The 19921-nt window shown below is 43.9% G+C and overlaps 2 protein-coding genes across 2 annotated transcripts in view; both read left to right on the top strand.

Annotated features, from left to right (window-relative positions):
• LOC128832992 (enoyl-CoA hydratase EchA19-like) overlaps positions 1-5543 on the top strand; it is a 32348-nt gene extending 26805 nt beyond the window's left edge. Inside the window, exon 6 of the mRNA XM_054020783.1 lies at positions 5013-5543. Within this exon, the coding sequence (XP_053876758.1) occupies positions 5013-5233 (221 nt within the window). The 3' untranslated portion in view covers positions 5234-5543. The remainder of the gene's footprint in view (positions 1-5012) is intronic.
• A 6803-nt stretch (positions 5544-12346) lies between these two features.
• Positions 12347-19921, top strand: part of BMP6 (bone morphogenetic protein 6) — a 152740-nt gene continuing 145165 nt past the window's right edge. Inside the window, exon 1 of the mRNA XM_054017035.1 lies at positions 12347-13543. Within this exon, the coding sequence (XP_053873010.1) occupies positions 12991-13543 (553 nt within the window). The 5' untranslated portion in view covers positions 12347-12990. The remainder of the gene's footprint in view (positions 13544-19921) is intronic.

The raw sequence follows: 19921 nt of genomic DNA, 5'->3' as shown, positions 1-19921 counted from the left end.
GACCTTGGGCCTGATCCTCAGCTACAATTGAGATGTGCTTGGCTGAGCTGAAGAAGAGGTACACAAACTGCCTTTACACTTCCTGTATCTTAGAGCAATTCTTCCCTGATCTGCTTCCCTGGAACAGAATAAAGCAGCCTAGAGTCTGCTCTAACATCTCTCACCTGCCTGGGGCCCCAGAAGACTGATATGCTAGCAGAAGATCACTGGGAAGTTGGCTATGCCCTTGGGCTAGAGGTAGAGAGGGAAAATGTAGGAACCAACCTGTATGGCTTAGTGCTACTTCAGGCTATCACAATACTACAATAAAATGTCTTTGAATAGGTTTGTGGTTTTGTTGCTCGCTGAAGGTGCATTGGAGTGATAGAGCACATCAGAGTGTTTCTAAGGCTACGTCTACACTAGAAACTTCAAAGCGCTGCTGCGGGAGTGCTCCCACGGCAGCGCTTTGAAGTGTGAGTGTGGTCACGTGTGAGCGCTGGGAGAGCGCTGGTAATCCACCTCCACGAGGGGAATAGTTCTGAGCGCTGGGAGCATGGCTCCCGGTGCTTGGAGCCTGTCCACACTAGCGCTTTAAAGCGCTCAAACTTGCTGCACTCAGGGGGGTGATTTTTCACCTTAGTAACACTCCGGCACCCCTTTCTCTTGCCTCTTCTATATTGAAAAGATTTTCCAGTCTCATCTTGCAATATTTGTTAGCAGTTCTAGCAGCCATTCTCGCTCCTTAATTTTTTGCTTATTTATTCTTTTCAGCATTGAAAAGGTTTCCATTTTATGTTTCATATAAATTTTCCCAATAAAACTTAGTATTTAAAATACACTGTGTTAAATGTCTTCGCATACTTAGAAAGTTAATTTATTTCAGTAGCACAACCATTCATTACCCTAACATTGTTAGCTAGTTTTGTGTGTGCCTATGACTTTTTTTTTTAAAGTGGGGTGAGGCCGATAGCTCACAGCCATATTTCTATTATATTGCAACCTAGTTTGTTAATGTCGGGTCTCACATTTTCATCCATTAAAAGAAACAGTATTCAGAAACAATATGGGAGGTCAATTAAGTGTCCTACAAATCAGTGTGTGCTCAAAGTATGCTTGGGACAATTCTGTCTTATTGTAAATAGCCTAAAACTCCACATATGTAGCGGTGATATACATATGATTAATTGCAGAACCAATAATACATATCACCTGGTTGTATACTTGATCATGCACTTTTGACCAGCTCATGCTCTCTGTCCTCTAATCCATCTCACTTAGACACATCCTGACATTCCAGATCTCTGAACAGCTTCACAGGTGCCATTTTAAAGAATAAATAAACCTGCCATAAAAATGTTTCTTCCTTCCTCCCAAATAGAGAAGTTTCCCCTTTAAAAATTACTTGCTATTGATCCAGGACAGGCAGTACTTGATCCTGCTCCAGTGACAGGCTTAAGCTTTGATATCTTGAAGCCCTGCCTAACTTTACACCATTAGAAAGGGGAGAATCCCAGTTTCCAATGGGACCTAGCACTTGCTTCTAGGCTTGGGAGGTTGCAAGATATCAGACCTTAAACTTATACCTAAAATGTTAACAGAAAAGCTATTTAGATGCATTTTAGAGGTTTTTAGGGCCCTTCTGAGACTAGTGCCATCGGACTGGTAACTAAGGCATCTGGCTTCACAGGCTGTAGGATAATAACAGTAGTGGAGGGTCTGGGGTGTGTCTAGCCTAATGGTTAGTCAGACGCTTGGAAATGGATCCAGGCTTGGAGCTGGGATCAGAGTCAGGAGTCAAGCCAGGGTCAGTGTCTGGGGTGGATGTAGGAGTAGAGACCTGAAGCAAGGGAGGAAAACAGGAACTGGGAGCAGACAGGGGCTTAGGATGAAGAGGTCAGGCACCAGGAACAGGCTGGGAGTCATGGCTCAGGTTTCAGACAAGTAGGCAGGGTCCGTAGTAGCAGCCAGCCAGGGATTCACCTAGTTGCTCAGACAACTTCCCATGATTCTGTCTAGCTTAAATAGTGCAACCCAGCCAATCGGTGGGGCTTGGTGTCTCGCACAGTCAGGAGCTTTGTGGGCACAGCCCATTGTGAGCTAACGTTCCAGAAGCCCTCTTCTCCAGGGGTTTGGGTGAGCTGCCAGGTAGCAACCATGGCCTGAGTTCTGTCTGGTGACCTACAGGCCCAGGTTCAAGGCCCATAATTCCTCACTAGTAATTCCTGTAAAAATGGTGGTGATAGTTATGAACATAGGGGCATAGAGCAAGGAGGTGTGGGTCTGTAAAAAGGGCAATAAAGATAGTCTTGCATTCTCTGCAGCCGTGGTGTGCTGGATGTCTAATCTCTACCAGCTGTCATAGATGGATCAAATAAAGAGAGATAACTCTAAAGTATGTTGTAGCTGATTTTCTGTAGTGTGTGTATATGTAGGATAGAAGAGATGTAGCTATTAGTAATTCATAAGAGAATGTTGATAAATCTCTTACTCATAATGGAATGGCAGAGAGGGGACTATGTTGTTTCTGGACTATGAATAAACTGTAAGAGATGTAGCTATTAGCAATCATTTGGAGTGACCTGTATAGCTCACAAGCAATTTGAGAAAACATTGTGATCCCAAACTCATGCTGATTAAAACCTTTGTGCCGCACCACACCATCATTTATCCTCTCTACATTAAACACAAAACAAAAAAGACAACCCAATGCTGAGATTGCCGTTAGAATCCTGGGGGACTCTTAAGCGCTCCTTACTCTCACAAGTTACAGTAGGCCCCTGAGGATTCAGATCCCGGGTCTCTGAGTCCCAGACACGAAGCAGCTCCCATGACTGTCTCTGAGCAAAGGGTAAATATGATCCTTGGAGCAGGACTCTACCCCCCAACAAAACTTTCACCCTTCTTCCAGATTCCTTTCAATTAGGTATAGGTGAGCCTCCCATTCCTATCCCTGTCATAGCCAAGGAGGCAAGCTTATGCTCCCTGGAGACACTGGAGGAGAGGGGAAGTATTGGCTGTAAACTATCCTGACTCACCTTCTTACCCAGAAGATAGCAACACTTAAAGTGGGAGTTAGGACACCACTCCTTTTAATAGATCCCATCTGGAGGGACTGTGTGCCATGAAACATTCCCCTAAACCTGCTGAAGTCAACTCTTGCTGGGTAAACTGCAGCATGTTCTGGGTTTGTAACAATATTTAAAAGCATGCAAAGTCGTCGTCCCCCCCCTCCCCCCTTTGTGTTTCTTTACTAGTTTCAGATAGTTTTATAAGCTCCAAAAGTGCAATATCTGGCAGAAATGATAGCTCTTATGGATGGAACATTTGAAACAGAGCTTTTCTGTTACACTATCCATTGTTGCATTTGATAGGGTTTAAAGCTCTACTGACCTTACAGAAGAGCTTTCTGTTGCCTTCTGGCTTCTATTAAAAATGAAGTTAATTCACAAACAAAAACTGGAGTTAATATTCATGAAATCAAGTACTCATAACACAAGTTATAGCTAACATTTTAAAGTGAGAAAAATTAGTAATTTAAGCCTCTGCCCCATATCTCTTCCAGTCTCAACCTATAGCCTAGAAGCCTTTTATATCCAACTACCATATCTCCCTATATATGCTCAATAGGGGCTACAAGTCACCTACCAAATATGGTCCACAGGCAATCTTCTAGTTCACCTTCCTATTATGAGCTATAAACACTGTCATTTAGTTTCTTCTGCTCAGCGGGCCTGCTGTTGAGATTGGGTGAAAATTCACTGAAGTTTCACCCACTTAAGCAGCAGAGAGCTTGGGAGAAATTCAGCCCTCTCCCTCAGCATCTTACATCTTATTCATAGTCCAGAAACAGCATAGTCTCCTCTCTGCTAATCCATTATGAGTAGGAGACCTATCAAAGTTTGCTATATGAACTGGAAACCCAACTGTACCGTCAATATTCATGCAGCCCATATATGTCACAGCCTCTACCAGACAGATATAGACATGTTAAAGAGACACCATTGCCTTAAAAATGTCATGTTGTCTTAAATGTTTCATACTTCTAAGTAAGACCTCTAGATTACTTGAACTGAGAGAGGCTAAATCACTTTTCAAATTTGTTTACTAAGGACATTTCACAGCACTGTGTAGTGGGTTTCAGGGGTTTTCCCATATATAGTCAATTACTTAATTTCCCCTATTTGCCTGCATCTTGCATATACAAACAAGGGAGAGAAAAACATTTTTGAAATAGGAAAATGTTATTGTAAACCAACAAGTATTGTCCGAAGGGGTCGGGGCAAATGTAGTATCAAACTACTTTTAACTCTTCTTAAATGGGCTAGATTCCAGGATAAAGCTGTGGCTTTAAAAATATTTGAATTGCTGACTCATAAATTTAAACAGTAATCAATAGGATATAAGTATATTTCTGTTATGGAGATGGTGGACATGAAAATTGGAACAGAGTTGTGATTGTTCGAGGAACCTTTACTATGAATTTCTTCACTTTCAGATGTTTGTTTTTATAACGATAGTGGTATAGTAATGTTGTTACTGAATTAGGTATTTATATACAACCATTTCTCTCACAAAGATTTGGATCTGATAAATCTGCATTACATATTTTTAGAAAATATTTCTAGGTAAAGAAAGTAGTGTGTATGTGTGTCCATGTGTGTGTGTGTGTGTGTGTGTGTGTGTAATAAGATGTTACTATTTTTTAAATGCCTCTGCTAGACTACTTGCATTAAAGAAACTGCATTCATCAAATGAGAGGAAAAAAGTTGGGCATACATAGCAAATATTGGTTTTAGTCTGCTTCCATCTTTGAACTAAGTTTACACTAAACTACTCTTCCCCAGTTCATAAGTAGACCTTGCAAGCCAATATTAAATTTACTGTGCATGTTTTGCCTTTTTAATATCCTGTTTTCAAATGCATCATGTTATAAACAGCCCATATCACATACCTGTTATTTCTTATATCTGCAAGTTGTGTACGATTTTTTTAAGTACTATTAAAATATTCTTTTATGTTTCTATTTGTAGCCCTTCAGTGTGCCATTGAGCTTGCTAAACAAATCTCTGCCTTTCCTCAACAATGCATGCGAGGAGACCGAAGTTCTGCTTATTACAGTGTCTTTGATGCCGCCTCATTCACAGAAGCCCTGCAGTTTGAGTTTGACACCGGTCTGCAAGTGATTTCCAAAGAGTCTGTCCCTGGTGCTAAAAAGTTCAGCTTAGGGGTGGGACGTGGAGGAAAGTTATAAAAGTCAAATATTTTCTGCGTGTAGAAAAGGTTTACTAATAATTAAAACAGTAGAAGTCTACTGAATTTACAAAAATAATGGAAGTCCTGAAAAAATTATTATATAAATTCAAAATTTATAATTTACTCTAGGGTACATAATCTTGATGTATGGGAAGTTGTATACATAATTGTGTTAGCAAGGGTTATGTACATACCCTGTGTTAATATATTTTATATCTAAAAATCATTGTCATAATGAAAAATTTCAATTTTTATTGTACTTTTGTTCTGCAGTCCTGAAGTAAAGCTAATTCTTTTACATTTTTTTTTATTTGAGTATTTTAGCCATTAGTCTTTATTAAAAGAAAAAGGAATTGCTTCCCATAACCAGTGTATAGCACTACTAAAAATGCATGGCAGTAACATAATTTATGTAAACAAAGCCGATTGATTTGCCAAATGAAGACAACCAAAAACCAACTACTTATTTTTAGGCACAGCTTTATTTACTTACAACCTAAACACTAGAGCTGCCAGAAGAAATTAACTACTATAGTTAATTCTTATTTTCAAAACTCCATATCTTGAAACACAATTCTCTGGTAGCAGATCTGTTCATGGAACTATTTACAGTATATTAGCGACAAAGAAAACCTGCACCTGCTCAGTTCTCATACAGCCTGGATCTTGGCTTATGGGCAATAATTTAAAAGAAGTTAACAAAAATTAAACCATTTTACTGCTAACTTTCCAGTATGGATGTCTTTCAGAAACAGTTATGCACGAGCTTTTCATTTCACCACCAGATGTCCTCCAGGAGTAGGAAAATATGATGACCTGAAAGATATTCTGAAGCCTGAGTCTACAACATTTTTGAAGATATGACAGTGAAAGGAAAGTTTGAGTGAAAGCAAATGTTACCACAGAATTTTGGATGGTGTGTTTGTTGTGGAGGCTTTCTGGCAGGTGAAAAATTCTTTCAGTAGCACGAACGTATTTATTTAACTCTTACAGTGTTTGTCATAGTCTGCAACAGATTACATACATGCCTTTCCTTTTGCCTTCACCCAGAGAACTAGGTATTGTTCTCTATTCTTTATCCTTTTTAGAAATGTGCAATTTTTCAAACATGTTTGTTTGAAATTTGAAGCTGTGGTATAACCTCTTTAAGAAGACCTAAATCTTTCATCCCTTCCAGTGAGTTCCTGACGAAGCAAAGCAATGTGTTGGCTTGTCTAGTGCTGATAACATGGTCAGAATCCAAAACAAGGCATTCTGATTCAGGTGATCGTGGCAGCTCTTCGGGAACCCTAGGGAAGTAGTCTACATCATTGGTAAGAACTACTAAAGAAAGGCCTGCGACTAAGGCCTGGTCTACACTGTGGGGATTGATCTAAGTTACGTGAATAACGTAGCTGAAGTCGACGTACTTAGATCTACTTACTGTGGTGTCTTCATTGCGGTAGGTCGACTGCTGCCGCTCCCCCATCAACTCTGCCTTTGCCGCTCGCCGAGCTGGAGTACAGGAGTTGATGGGAGAGCGCTTGGGGGTCGATTTATCGCATCTAGACTAGACGCGATAAATCGACCCCCGCTGGATCGATCGCTGTCCACCAATCCGGTGGGTAGTGTAGACATACCCAGAGCTACAGTACTGTAGCAAAGAGTCCAGATTATTTGTTATGGAGAGGTTAAGTCATCATGCTGGTTTGTATAGAAAGTCTACCATAATAAGACTGAGGTAATTTAGCAGAGCGGTGCTGGAAAGTTCAATGTGTCCGTATCCCGACACTGCATTGGTCCTGGGGTGCCCAAACACTGCCACTTCTATAGCTATATTACAATGACACATACTCAAAACTCAATATTTTACTTTAAGAATAAAAAAGCGTAGATGTTGTATGCTTGTTATGGATCATCAGAAAAGCAGTGTTCACTACCGTGACAACTATCCCAGGGTTCAATCCTAAAAGGTGCTGAACACTTTCAACTCAAGTTGATTCAAGAAGAGATGAGGGCACTCAAGCTACATAGTTAACTCTGGAAAATATATATATTTAAAATGTGACACTTCCTTCTGTAGTATCCAAAATATGAAGCAGAATTTATAAGACTCTTGTGGAGAAAGTGATGTAAACTGCCCCTAAACAGACATACAGTGGAAAGGTGGGTGAGGTAATATCTTTTATTGGACTAACTTCTGTTGGGGAGAGAGACACGTTTTCAGGCTTACACAGAGCTCTTCTTCAGGTCTGGGAAATGTACTCAGTGTCACAGCTAAATAGAAGGTAGAACAGATTGTTTAGTAGATGTAATTAACATATTTCAAGGGAACATTCAAGGTGAAGTGGCCTGTTAACACCCTCCATTCATGGGGGTGGAGGGGAGAATCATTAAATTCTTCCCTAAACAACTCTAAGAGAAACTTTACAACTTCATCCCCCACAAACCCACCCCAGGGATCTTCCCCATGCTTCCCAAAATACACAAACAAGGGAACTCGGGCAGACCCATCATATCTGGCCACTGCATTTTTCACTGAAGGAATATCGGGCATCATAGAAATCATCCTCAAACTACTCACCACCCAAAGGTCCAGCTTCCTCTAGGACACTACCAACTTCCTCCAGAAACTCTGCAACATTCACAATTTCCCTCAGAACACCATCCTTGCCACCATGGACGTCACCTCCCTAGACACCAACATCCCTCACCACGACTGCATTGTTGCCTGCCTCAAATATTTACAAGCTAATGGACAACACTCAGATATCCACCCCAAACACATCGCCAAGCTCATTCATTTAATTTTTGCCCAAAACAATTTTTAATTCAACAACAAACACTTTGACCAAACCATGGGAACAGCCATGGGTGCTAGGATGGCTCCCCAATACAGGACTATCTAAACTCCCTCAGATTTCCATCACAACTCAACCGCTGCCACCCATCCATTAAACTCTAGAACAACTTTCAGGACATCACGATCAGCTTCAGCAATGGAACCCTACAGACAACTATATACAAGAAGCCCATAGGTCACCACACATACCTCACAGATCCAGTTACCACCCCAAACACACCAAGAAATCTGTTATCTACAGCCAGGCACTCAGATACCACAGAATATGCTCAGAGGAGAAAGTCCAGCACCTTAACACATATGTACACCTGAACACACTTAAAACTGCCTTCACCAACCAAGGACACTCTGCTAGAGAAGTAGATTGCATCATGAAACAGGCCACCCAAATACCCTGAGAGAACCTGCTTCAATACAGAAATAAAACCCCTTCCGACCGCACACCCCTAGTTGTCACCTGCCACCCCACACTGGAACCTATATGGGGTATCAAACAACTACAACCCATACTCAATGGGGACCCCATTCCTGAACCCCCTCTTCTGGTCTTCAAACAACCCCCAGGCACTCCAAGATCATCAGAAGCAAGCTCCCTATAGATCAGGACACACCAACTCAAAGCTGCACCAGGCTCTGTCAGAACAACAGATGCAAAACCTGCAGACAGATCTGCATTGCTTCAATGTTTAACACCCCCCAAAACACACCTTTCAAGATCCCTGGTCCTGCACATGCCCATCACAACATGTGGTGTACCTCATCCAGTGTACTAAATGCCCCAGTAACAATGATGTGGGTGAAATGAAACCAGACGATCACCATGCTCTTGAATGAACTCACAGTGGAAGGTTTCAGGGTAGCAGCCGTGTTAGTCTGTATCCTCAAAAAGAACAGGAGTACTTGTGGCACCTTAGAGACTAACAAATTTATTAGAGCATAAGCTTTCGTGGGCTACAACCCACTTCTTCGGATGCATCACAGTGGAAGATGATCAAAGACAAAAGCACCACATCACCTGTTGCTGAACATTACTTTCACAAAACCTTCACTCCATATCTGACCTGTCAGTCCTCATCCTCAAAGAAAACCTGCACCATACCTTCAAAAGATGAGCCTGGGAACCTAAATTCATAACTGCTAGACACTAAAAATCATGGATTGAACAGAGACAGTGGATTTATGGCTTATTACAACTATGTTTAGCCCACTAACCTGTGTTCCGTCCCCCACCCCCCCCCACCACCCCGGGGACTGGACACTTCACTTTGAATGGTCCCTTGAAATATGCGTTATCTACTTATGCTAATCAATCTGTTCAACCTTCTATTTAGCTGTGACACTCTGAATACATTTCCTAGGCCTGAAGAAGAGCTCTGTGAAAGCTTGAAAACTTGTCTCTCTCACCAACAGAAGTTGGTCCAATAAAAGATATTATCTCATCTACTTTGTCTCTCTAATGTCCAACACGTCAACAGCACTGCAAACATACAGTGGAAAGTCAGGTCCATTGTTATACCTGAAGAGTGAAAAATCAGGCCCAATAAATTAACATCGTGAAAGTAGCTGCTCCTTTCTGAGCCCACCTCTCCAATGATTACTTGCATGGGTGTTTGTAGGTACTGGATAAGTATGCAGGCAAATCACAGCCCCTAACATCTACATCATCAGCTTTTGGAATATCCTTCTGTAGTTTGTCATAAAAGGCATACAGAATAACCTCTCCATGGCTTTGGGAGGAAGCTAACTAAGCCTTTTGTGGGGGGAAAGATGAGATCTGTGCATGGACTTCTTGAGGGGGCATGGTCTTTTTTGGAGAACAGAACTAATGTTAATAATGGATTCTCCTTCATTGTCATAGTTAAAATACCAGTGTTAAAGCGTGCTTTCCTCGGAATACATTTTCATTGTCTTCTAAACTTCTGAAAATAAGTCTTCTGTCTTTAATAGTCCCAGCTAATGCTCTGGGAGACTGAATGTGAATATAGTACCAAATTCTGATCCTCAGACTGTCAACAAATATTTCCAGTGACTTCAAATGGATCAGCATTTGACTTCTAGGACCAAATTCTACTCAGTTACACCAGTATATATACAGAGTAAATCCACTGACTTCAGTGGAGGTAGCCTGGATTTACTAGTGGAATGAGCCTAAATTTACCAGTGTAACTGAGAGCATGCTACAACCCATAAGGATAGAGACCATTATATAGAATGTCTCCCACTGGTCTGTTTGACAGGGGTTATTAATTTTGTTTTCAGTAATAAATAGGGGCTGGAGTTAGAAGTATTCTTCATCCATTGCTCTAAGGTTTGAAATAATTTTTAATAAGATTGTATAAGGTTTTCAAGCAGTTTGTGTACATATTACTACTTGTTCATAGATTAAGGCCAGAAGAGACCATTATGGATTATTTGGTTTGACCACCACCTGAATGATGCTGTATGTGCCACTTTGTAAGTCTCTTTGTAAGAATATTGTACTATATTGTACCCTGTTAAAATTACCTTAGATATGACATTCTTTAAGAACCAAAATGATCTGGAAGTAAATTTGATTATACTGAAAGTAACATACTTACATTCTAGGCAATTTAAATAGGTTGTATAAATTGGAGAAAGGATGAACAAAAAAGGCAGGTGATAATTTCAATACACCATTTATTTTTTTCTTTTATAAGCCTTGCAAGTAGAGCTAACTTAGCTATTATATGAAAGAGCTCTTTCAACAGAGCACAACAACAACATGGTTTATTTTAAAAATGTGTAAGTGCAACTGTGCACGAGCTTCCTTCCTATTAATTTATTCAGAAGTTATTCCTCTGAATTACTGTAATTATAAAATAACAGATGCATTGTTTTAGTTTGAAGGATTCCATTAAAATTAATGAGGGAAAACTCATGACTATCTATGCAAGTGTATAAGCTGCTTAGGTCTGATTGGTGAAAAGTTTCTCTCTTTCATGATATGCCTGCCAGTCAACATTCTGAATCCTGCAGAAGGTGTTTTCCAGATTCAGACAGAGATTAATACTGTACCTTGACCCTGCAAAAAACAAATTTAAAAACTAAGAAAACCAACCTCACACCTACTAGCAAATCCACAGTACAAGGGTAATCACAGTGCAGTATAGATGTATACAGCCAGAGGTTTTATTATAGTACCATATGTTTTACAACATATAGGAAGACACAATCCTTGAGGAGTTTACAATGCTTTAATCCCGCAGCCGGATCTGCAGGGGAGGATCCTTGCAGAGCCCCATTAACTGACTAGTTTTTAAAAATTCTAAATATGTAAGCTTTTTGGGGGTGGGCCTGTCTTTCTTGTGTTTGTATAGCATCTAGCACAATGGGATCCTGGTCCATGAGAGGGACTCCTGGGTACCAATGCAATACTGCTAATAAATAAAATTGATTCCATTTTGATTGGTATCATTTAAGAATAAAATAATGACTTCAGCAGGGCTCTCTGTGAGCACAAGAGACTAATTGCAGGCCCAAATAAAACACAACATAGTTGTCAGACATCAGCCCCTGGTGTGGAAGGGACTGGGTGGGAAGGAGTGGGATGACAACCAGGAGGCCTGAACCAGTTGTGATAGCATCATTTTGGGGCCCTTTTACATCCCAGCTAAGCCAAAACGATGCTGCCCTTGTCATTTTTCAGTTCAGTGAGGATATCAAAGGAAACCAAATGAACGCTTTTGTATTTGTGACTACAACCCGGTTAGCATCACTCTCTTGTACCAGTTAGAGGTTACATGGTATTTTAATCTGGTTCTACCATTTTTCTGCCAAAAGCCAAAGTTTCAGAAACTAAAGAGGAAGCAACAATTTAAAAACAACCCCCCCCCCCCCGCCGCCTCCCACCCTAAACCACGTATTCCATCCAGCCTAACATTAAACTACTGCCAGGGCAGCAGCAAAGCCAGGGCCTTGCCTTCCACCCCTTGCCCCTTGTGTCCCGCACATCCTCCTCCTGCGAGACACCCCCTCCCTTCCACGGCTTATTTCCAGTCTGCAGCAGGGGAAGCCCAGAGCCAGTCTTGCAGACGGCAACACCCCCGCTTGCAGCCGGCTCGGGGTGGGGAGACTCGCACGATGGACGCGGGAGGAGCCTCTTGAATAGCGGCTTTCGCTGTCTGTCAAGGGGGTGGGCGGGCGCTTCGGGGAGCTGGAGTGTGGTACCTGCCGGAGCGCTGCTCTCCTCAGTGAGTCAAGGCTGTCTGTCCCGGGAGGAAGAGCAGCGCCCGCGCATGTGGTTTTTTTTTTTTTTTGGCCCCACCATCACCCCTTCCAGCCGACCCCGGGGGACTTTAGCAGCAGCAGCAGGAGCCTCCAGCTCCCCTGCAGGGACTTGCCTCCTAGAGAAAGTTTGCTTTTATTTTATCCCCCCCTTTTCTTGACCCCCCCAACCCCTTACAGGCTCCTGCCCCTGCCAACTCCGCAGCTGGCTCGCGCCGGGGGCTTGGGTAGCGCGGGGCGGGCTGCGAGCGGCGCGTGTCCCACGGGGCTGGGCAGCGGGGGCTGCTCTGCGCGCAGCGAGCGGCTCCCGGCGGTGAGTCCCCGCGGGCTGTGCGAGCGGGGCAGCAGCGGGGCGCGTTTGCTGCCTGTGGGGGCGGGAAGCCGCCCACCCCCACCCCGGGGCGCACACCGGTTGCACCTGAGCAGCTCTTTTCTCCCCCCCCCCCATTGCCACCGCAGCCCTTCCTCGGGGTCTGCCTGCGCAGCCGGAGGAGGGGGCAGAGAGTGACCATGCGAGAGAGAGGGAAGGTTTAACCCCTTCGCCTCCCCCCCCCACTCATGAATTAACTCCCGAGGGGGGGAGCAGCAGAGCCCGGGGACAGAAGGAGCCGGGCATCCCTCGTCTGCCTCAGAGGCGAGCCAGCAGCAGCAGCAGCCGGCTGGGAGCGATGCCTCTGAGGCTCGGCTGGCTTTGGTGGGGAGGGCTGCTGTGCAGCTGCTGCTACTCCCCGCCGCCGCCCGTGCTGCCCCTGCTGCCCGCCGGGGGGGCGCTGCTGGCGGACAGCAGCAGGGAGCAGCCGCAGCCTCCAGCCGCCTCCTCGCCGGGATTCCTCTACCGGCGCCTCAAGTCGCACGAGAAGCGGGAGATGCAGAAGGAGATCCTGTCCGTGCTGGGGCTGCCGCACCGGCCCCGGCCGCTGCACGGGCTGCAGCCGCGGCCGCCTCCTCCCCAGCAGCAGCAGCAGCAGTTGCCCCCGCCGGGCAGGCTCAACTCGGCTCCTCTCTTCATGCTGGATCTGTACAATGCCCTGTCCAGCGAGGAGGAGCAGGAGCAGGGGCCGGGGGCAGAGCGCCGCCGCCTGCAGCCCCCCACCGCTCACACCCTGCAGCGCAAGACCCTCATCCCCCAGCCGGGACCCAGTGGCGGCTCCCCCTCGGCCAGCTCGCAGGACAGCGCCTTCCTCAACGACGCGGACATGGTCATGAGCTTTGTGAACCTGGGTGAGTGTCAGGCGGCCGCGTGGGGCAAGGGGCGGGACAAGGGGGAGACGCGGTCTGGGAGGTGGAAGCAGGTGGCATCGGAAAGTGGGCACAGCGGGAGAGCTCGGGAGGCAGAGCCAGCCGGCCGGCAGCCACATTTGGAGGCTCTTGGTTACTAATCCGGGATAAGAACATCGGTGTGTCTCGGCGCTAGGCTGTGCTTCTCCCCGGGGTAGCGGAGATCTGACTATAGCTGACTCAACTTCTCCCTAGCACATCGCTAGACGGCCCCGCTGCTTAGACACCGTACTGGCCCTTCACTGCATCCCAGGGCGAGGTGCTACCTAAGCACCAGCTCAGCGTTCCCTGGGATCTGCTCCATGGTGGGCTTTCCTCTTTTGCTCCTGCAGGAGAGCACTCACCTAGCACTTTGCGTCTTCAAATGCTAATTAGTTAAGGGCAGCAAAACATTCAGTGACTGTGAGCTGGTAGGGATAGGCGCTTTTTGTTGTTGTTGTTTGACATTTTTTGCCTGGGGCAGGAGAGTCAGGCTTGGCTGCCAGTTGTACATGTGAATGTGCACACATAGGCTGCCCCATTTATTTATTTATTTTGCAATGATCCCCAAATTAGAGGATTGGGCCAAAAGAAATCTGATGAGGTTCAACAAGGATAAGTGCAGAGTCCTGCACTTAGGATGGAAGAATCCCATGCACTGCTACAGACTAGGGACCGAATGGCTAGGCAGCAGTTCTGCAGAAAAGGACCTAGGGGTTACAATGGATGAGAAGCTGGATATGAGTCAACAGTGTGCCCTTGTTGCCAAGAAGGCTAATGCTAATGGCATTTTGGGCTGTATAAGTAGGGGCATTGCCAGGAGATTGAGGGATGCAATCATTCCCCTCTATTCGACATTGGTGAGGCCTCATTTGGAGTATCAGAGGGGTAGCCGTGTTAGTCTGAATCTGTAAAAAGCAATAGAGGGTCCTGTGGCATCTGAAGAAGTGAGGTTCTTACCCATGAAAGCTTATGCTCCCAATACTTCTGTTGGTCTTAAAGGTGCCACAGGACCCTCTGTTTCATTTGGAGTACTGTGTCCAGTTTTGGGCCCCACACTACAAGAAGGATGTGGAAAAATTGGAAAGAGTCCAGCAAGGGGGGGGCAACAATGATTAGGGGGCTGAAGCACATGACTTATGAGGAGAGGCTGAGGGAACTGGGATTGTTTAGTCTGCAGAAGAGAAGAATGATTTGATAGCTGCTTTCAACTACCTGAAAGGGGGTTCCAAAGAGGATGGATCTAGACTGTTCTCAGTGGTAGCAGATGACAGAACAAGGAGTAATGGTCTCAAGTTGCAGTGGGGGAGGTTTAGGTTGGAGCACTGGAATGGGTTACCTGGGTGTGGGGGGGGGGAAATCCCCTTCCTCAGAGGTTTTTAAGGTCAGGCTTGACAAAGCCTTGGCTGGGATGATTTAGTTGGGGATTGGTCTTGCTTTGAGCATCGGGTTGGACTAGATGACCTCCTAAGGTCCCTTCCAACCCTGATATTCTATGATTCTATGAACGGCGTTCCTAAACTGTGACTTAAGTTGTCCAAAACTTTAAGGGTACCTAATGTCCTTCCACCTCACATTATTTTACACATATAGAAAACAACCAACCAACAGCAGAGGGTTTCTCTGAGGGAAAAAAGTTAATCATCAAGTTGGTGCATGTATCAGATTATCCAAATGTAATTTGAAAATCATCTTCAAAATTAAGTGAAATAGCAAAGGCCTGTTTAATCTTATTGAATTTAAAATAATTATGATATGGCCTTCTGGATTATATCAAGTGCAGCATCACTTTAATAATACCTCCTTTCTCTGGGGACTACACTGTCCACTTGAAGTGAGATGGATTCAATGATCTGTTAGAACCTTTCCACCTTTATCTGCTACAATCCTATGTTAGGAACATAGTGCACATTCAATGTAGCAAATGATGGGCAACTGGGTTTTTGGGGGGGAACGGGTTGTGGGTTTTTTTCAGGGCCGTAGCAACAAAGAACGTGGCCCCCTCCGAGCATATGTCTGGGCGGGGCCCGTTACAATGCAGAAACTGGAATGCAGTATTTATTTTATACAATATACAGGGTTCATATTATGTATACATAGGCCTACAGTGTACATGTATTCCGTATTTACGCAAAGTGCTTCTTTCGAGCCTTGTTCTCCGCAAATTGGTTAATCAATGCGTCGTAGTCCAGAGATCTGGCAATCTTGTTTTCAATTGCAATAAGTGCAAACGCAGAAAGCCTGTCATCTGTCATGGTTGAGCACAGGATATTCTTGATCAGTTTCATTCTGCTGAAGCTCCTTTCAGCACAAGCGACAGTAACTGGTGTGGTCAGAAGAATTCTGATGCAAATGCAAAGATTCGGATACATCTCCTGAAGGCTGTTCTTGTATGTGTACATTTAAAAAATTGTTTGCCATGACAAGTCCTCTCTCTTTCTCGATGACATAAATAAAACGATTCAATTCCATTATGGGTTCGTTGGCATCAATGTCTCCCATTTTTCTTTCAAAATTTTTGCTGTGATTCTCCAGTTCATTTTCTCTGTGACACTGCTTCAGGCTGTTAGCGTTGTACAGAAATCCAAACAACTTATACCACTCCACGAGTTGGTCAAATCGCAACGAAACAGAAGATATGGCCTGATCAGTGAAAACAAGAAAGAACTGCGATTTGAATTTTTCTTCGGCAGAAAGACGACTCGAATCATCAGCACATTCGTAATCAAACATTCTCTTCTTATGTCGCACCCTGGTTTCTGGAAACACCTGCTCAATACCCATATGCTCTGCTATTTCATGTGCATTTGTGACCACAGAGATATATCCTGTATTTCGATAGTCTTCCAAAAACTTCTTTGTAGCACCGACTTCTGTCTGCAGTACGTCAATTGACACATCTGGTGACTGAATTAATTTGCTGGTTTTATTGACGTGAAATAGTGTATCGTACCACGTGTACACAGTCAGAACAAAAGGCCACGTAGTAACATGGTCTAAAAGCGCACCGGCTTCTGTTGCTGTATTGCCATCTTTCTTTTCGAGCACATATTCTCGCAAAGATGACAAAGCATTGCACAATTCTTCAAGGTGATAACGCAATGGCTTCACAGCATCAATTCTCGACTCCCAACAAGTGTCCGATAATCCTTTAACAGATATTGGCATATGTTCTTGAAGTATATCCCAACTTGAAGGTGAAGAAGAAAAGATAACGTATATTCTGTTAATCAGACCGAAAAAGTCAACGGCATATTTCGATGACTTTGCCGCGACTGAGATCACAAGATTCCAAGTGTGAGCTCCACATGGTACATACAGGGCACGGTAATCTATTTCTAACATGCGGGCTTGAACTCCTTTATTCTTTCCTCTCATATTTGTGCCGTTATCATAAGCTTAGCCTCTCATGTCAGCAATGTCTATTCCTAAGTTGTTTGCCTTTTCAAGAAACGCTTCCAATAAGCCCTCGCCAGTTGTATCATGAACATTAAGAAAACCAAGAAACGCTTCACGAATATTGACACCATCTTCACCGTTGCATTCAACAAAGTGTAACACCACAGACATCTGTTCTTCATGTGACACGTTGGGAGTACAGTCCAAAATAACTGAATAATATTTTGCTTTTTTAAGCTGTGCTATGTTGGCCTCTTGAATGTTACTGGCAACAAGTTGAATCAGCTCGTTTTGGATCTGTGGACTGAGGTACTGAACATGTGTCTCTGCCTTCTTAATTCTCTGTAAAAGTTCGCTGAGGACAGTATCATATTTTGCAAGCAATTCAAACAGTCCCAAAAAGTTGCCATTCGAAGGATCGCCGAGCTTTTCATTACTTCCTCGAAATGCCAAGTTTCTTTCGGATAAGAAAATAACGACATCAACCATGCGTTTGACAACATTTCTCCAGAAATCTCTTTCTTTCAGAAAAGCCTGCAATTCGAGTTCGTCAATAGATGTACGGTTTATTATGCCTGACTGAAGGTCAAACCATGTCACCATACAGTCTTGATGACCTTTGCCTGTTTCATGCTGCTGAAGTCTTTTTGACAGTGCTTTCCAAGCAGATGTTCCACGACGTAGCGGTATGTCGCCAGTGCCAAATAATTTACAACAAAAACAAAAAATGACATCTTTCTGAACTGAGTACATTAACCATGAACGTCTTATTTTCTCGCCATTTGCCATGGTTCGATAGAAATGAGTACTTGTGAACCTCCGTCTTTCCTCGTTAAATGGAAATTCGTAACTTTCATTCTGCTGCGGTGGGCCACGTGCAACCATGTCACACACTTGCCTGTCCGATATTATAGACGGCCAATCTCCTGGATCATCAGTCAGTGGTTCAGATTCAGATACTTCTTTCCTGGCAGCAGCTGGAATATCTGTCACAGTTTGTTTGGTAGAACAACTGGCTTCACCTTCGACCTCACTTGAAGCACTTCTGGATACGATTCGTCGCTGCTAGCACTGTCCGTTTCATGTGCCTGTACCTGTACGTTGGATTGCAGCGCAAAATATGTTGACAACTTTGGAATTTTCTCAAGTTCCTTCTCAGCATCTTTTGCTGCCTTTTGTTTACTAGCTCTGCTCTTATACGTTCTCTTAGACATCACAAAGCATGCTTCTGTGTTGGAAAGGAATCGTTTCAAACGATAAAAATTAAACAACTAAATTAATAACATTTATCCGCCGACCGCCATTATGAACGCAAATACACATTCTTTGAATGGGTCCAACTAAAATTCGAAACTGACCGACAGACAACTGATGTAGCCAATAGCATTATGATGTATCATGGTTTTGTCAGTAAAACCGACATGGATTGTGCAATAGCGTCAATAAATGTCACTTACCTAGTTATACCTTACATTTTTTTTTGCCACTTTTAGGGGCCCCCTTCCTTGCGGGGCCCCCTCCGGTAGGAATGGGATACAGAGGGACCTAGACAAATTAGAGGATTGGACCTACCCTCCAGAGTATCTACCACTCCTCCCAGTTGGATAGCTCAGTGGTTTGAGCACTGGCCTGCTAAACCTAGAGTTATGAGTTCAATCTTTGAGGGGGCCACTTAGGGATCTGGGGCAAAATCAGTACTTGGTCCTGCTAGTGAAGGCAGGAGTCTGGACTCAATGACCTTTCAAGGTCCCTTCTAGGAGATCGGCTATTTATATATTTAGTTGCATCTGCAAACTTGCTGAGGGTGCAGTCCACGCCATCCTCCAGATCCTCTAGTAGTAGAATAGCAAGGGTCATTCTGCAGGTAAGGATTGCATTGACAGAGGGCTGGTCTAAACTGGGGGCGGGGGGGTGGCTCGATCTAATATACGCAACTTCAGCTACGCGAATAGCGTAGCTGAAGTCGAAGTATCTTAGTTCGAATTACCTGGGGTCCCCACGGCGTGGGATCGACGGTCGCGGCTCCCCCGTTGACTGCGCTGCCGCCGCTCGCTCTGGTGGAGTTCCGGAGTCGACGGTGAGCACGTTCGGGGATTGATATATCGATCCCGGATAAATTGATTGCTACCTGCCGATACGGCGGGTAGTGAAGATGTACCCAGAGCTGTGGATGTGGTGCAAATCTGTATAACACTTGCCCATCCCCTGAAAGTTTTTGGCCAGTGATACAACAAAACCGACAGACTAGAGTTGTATGGACACTGAAATTCAACACCATCTTTTCCAATAAAAACAAACAGAATTGAGATGTATCCCGTCTTCTTAGGCCTCATATAACTAAATATCGCTTATTATCATTTAACATTTTGTTATGATAGTGTCCAAAGGCCCTAATTTGGATTGAAGCCACTTTGTTTTAGGTGCTAAATAAAGACATAGTTATGACTGTATGAAATAAATGGTAGTCAATTGCACCCAAATTGTGGCAGGAACCAGCAGTATTGCACAGGCAGTGCACGCATAGTCCTGGGCCAGGAGCAAAGACTGCCTTGAGTTGCTCAGCTGTGATCCCTCTGTTTGGTTATGAAATGGTGTGGTCTGGCTATGAAGAGTACCCAGTCCTCTGCCAGAAGAATGGTGACAGACACTTGGAACACAATAGGAAGGTATATGTAATGGGGAGATGCTAAAATAAATTCTATTAGACATCAACCTTATTTTTAAACAGAGCTCATTTTCAGAATGTTATTAATGTGCCATGCACCAAAGAGAGAATTTCAATGGAAAAACAGAAAACACTTTTTAATAAGTTTTATACAGTGGAATGCAATTGTAAGGAACTGATATAGTGAAACTCCATTTAATGTGAAGAAGAATGAAACACCAATATTATTCCAATACATTTCAATGTGCAAAGTGCTTTTCCATTTTTAATGAAGTTCT

The sequence above is a fragment of the Malaclemys terrapin genome, chromosome 2 (genome assembly GCF_027887155.1).
Source record: "Malaclemys terrapin pileata isolate rMalTer1 chromosome 2, rMalTer1.hap1, whole genome shotgun sequence".
NCBI classification, from domain to species: domain Eukaryota; kingdom Metazoa; phylum Chordata; order Testudines; family Emydidae; genus Malaclemys; species Malaclemys terrapin.
This window is presented reverse-complemented; position numbering and strand designations above follow the sequence as displayed.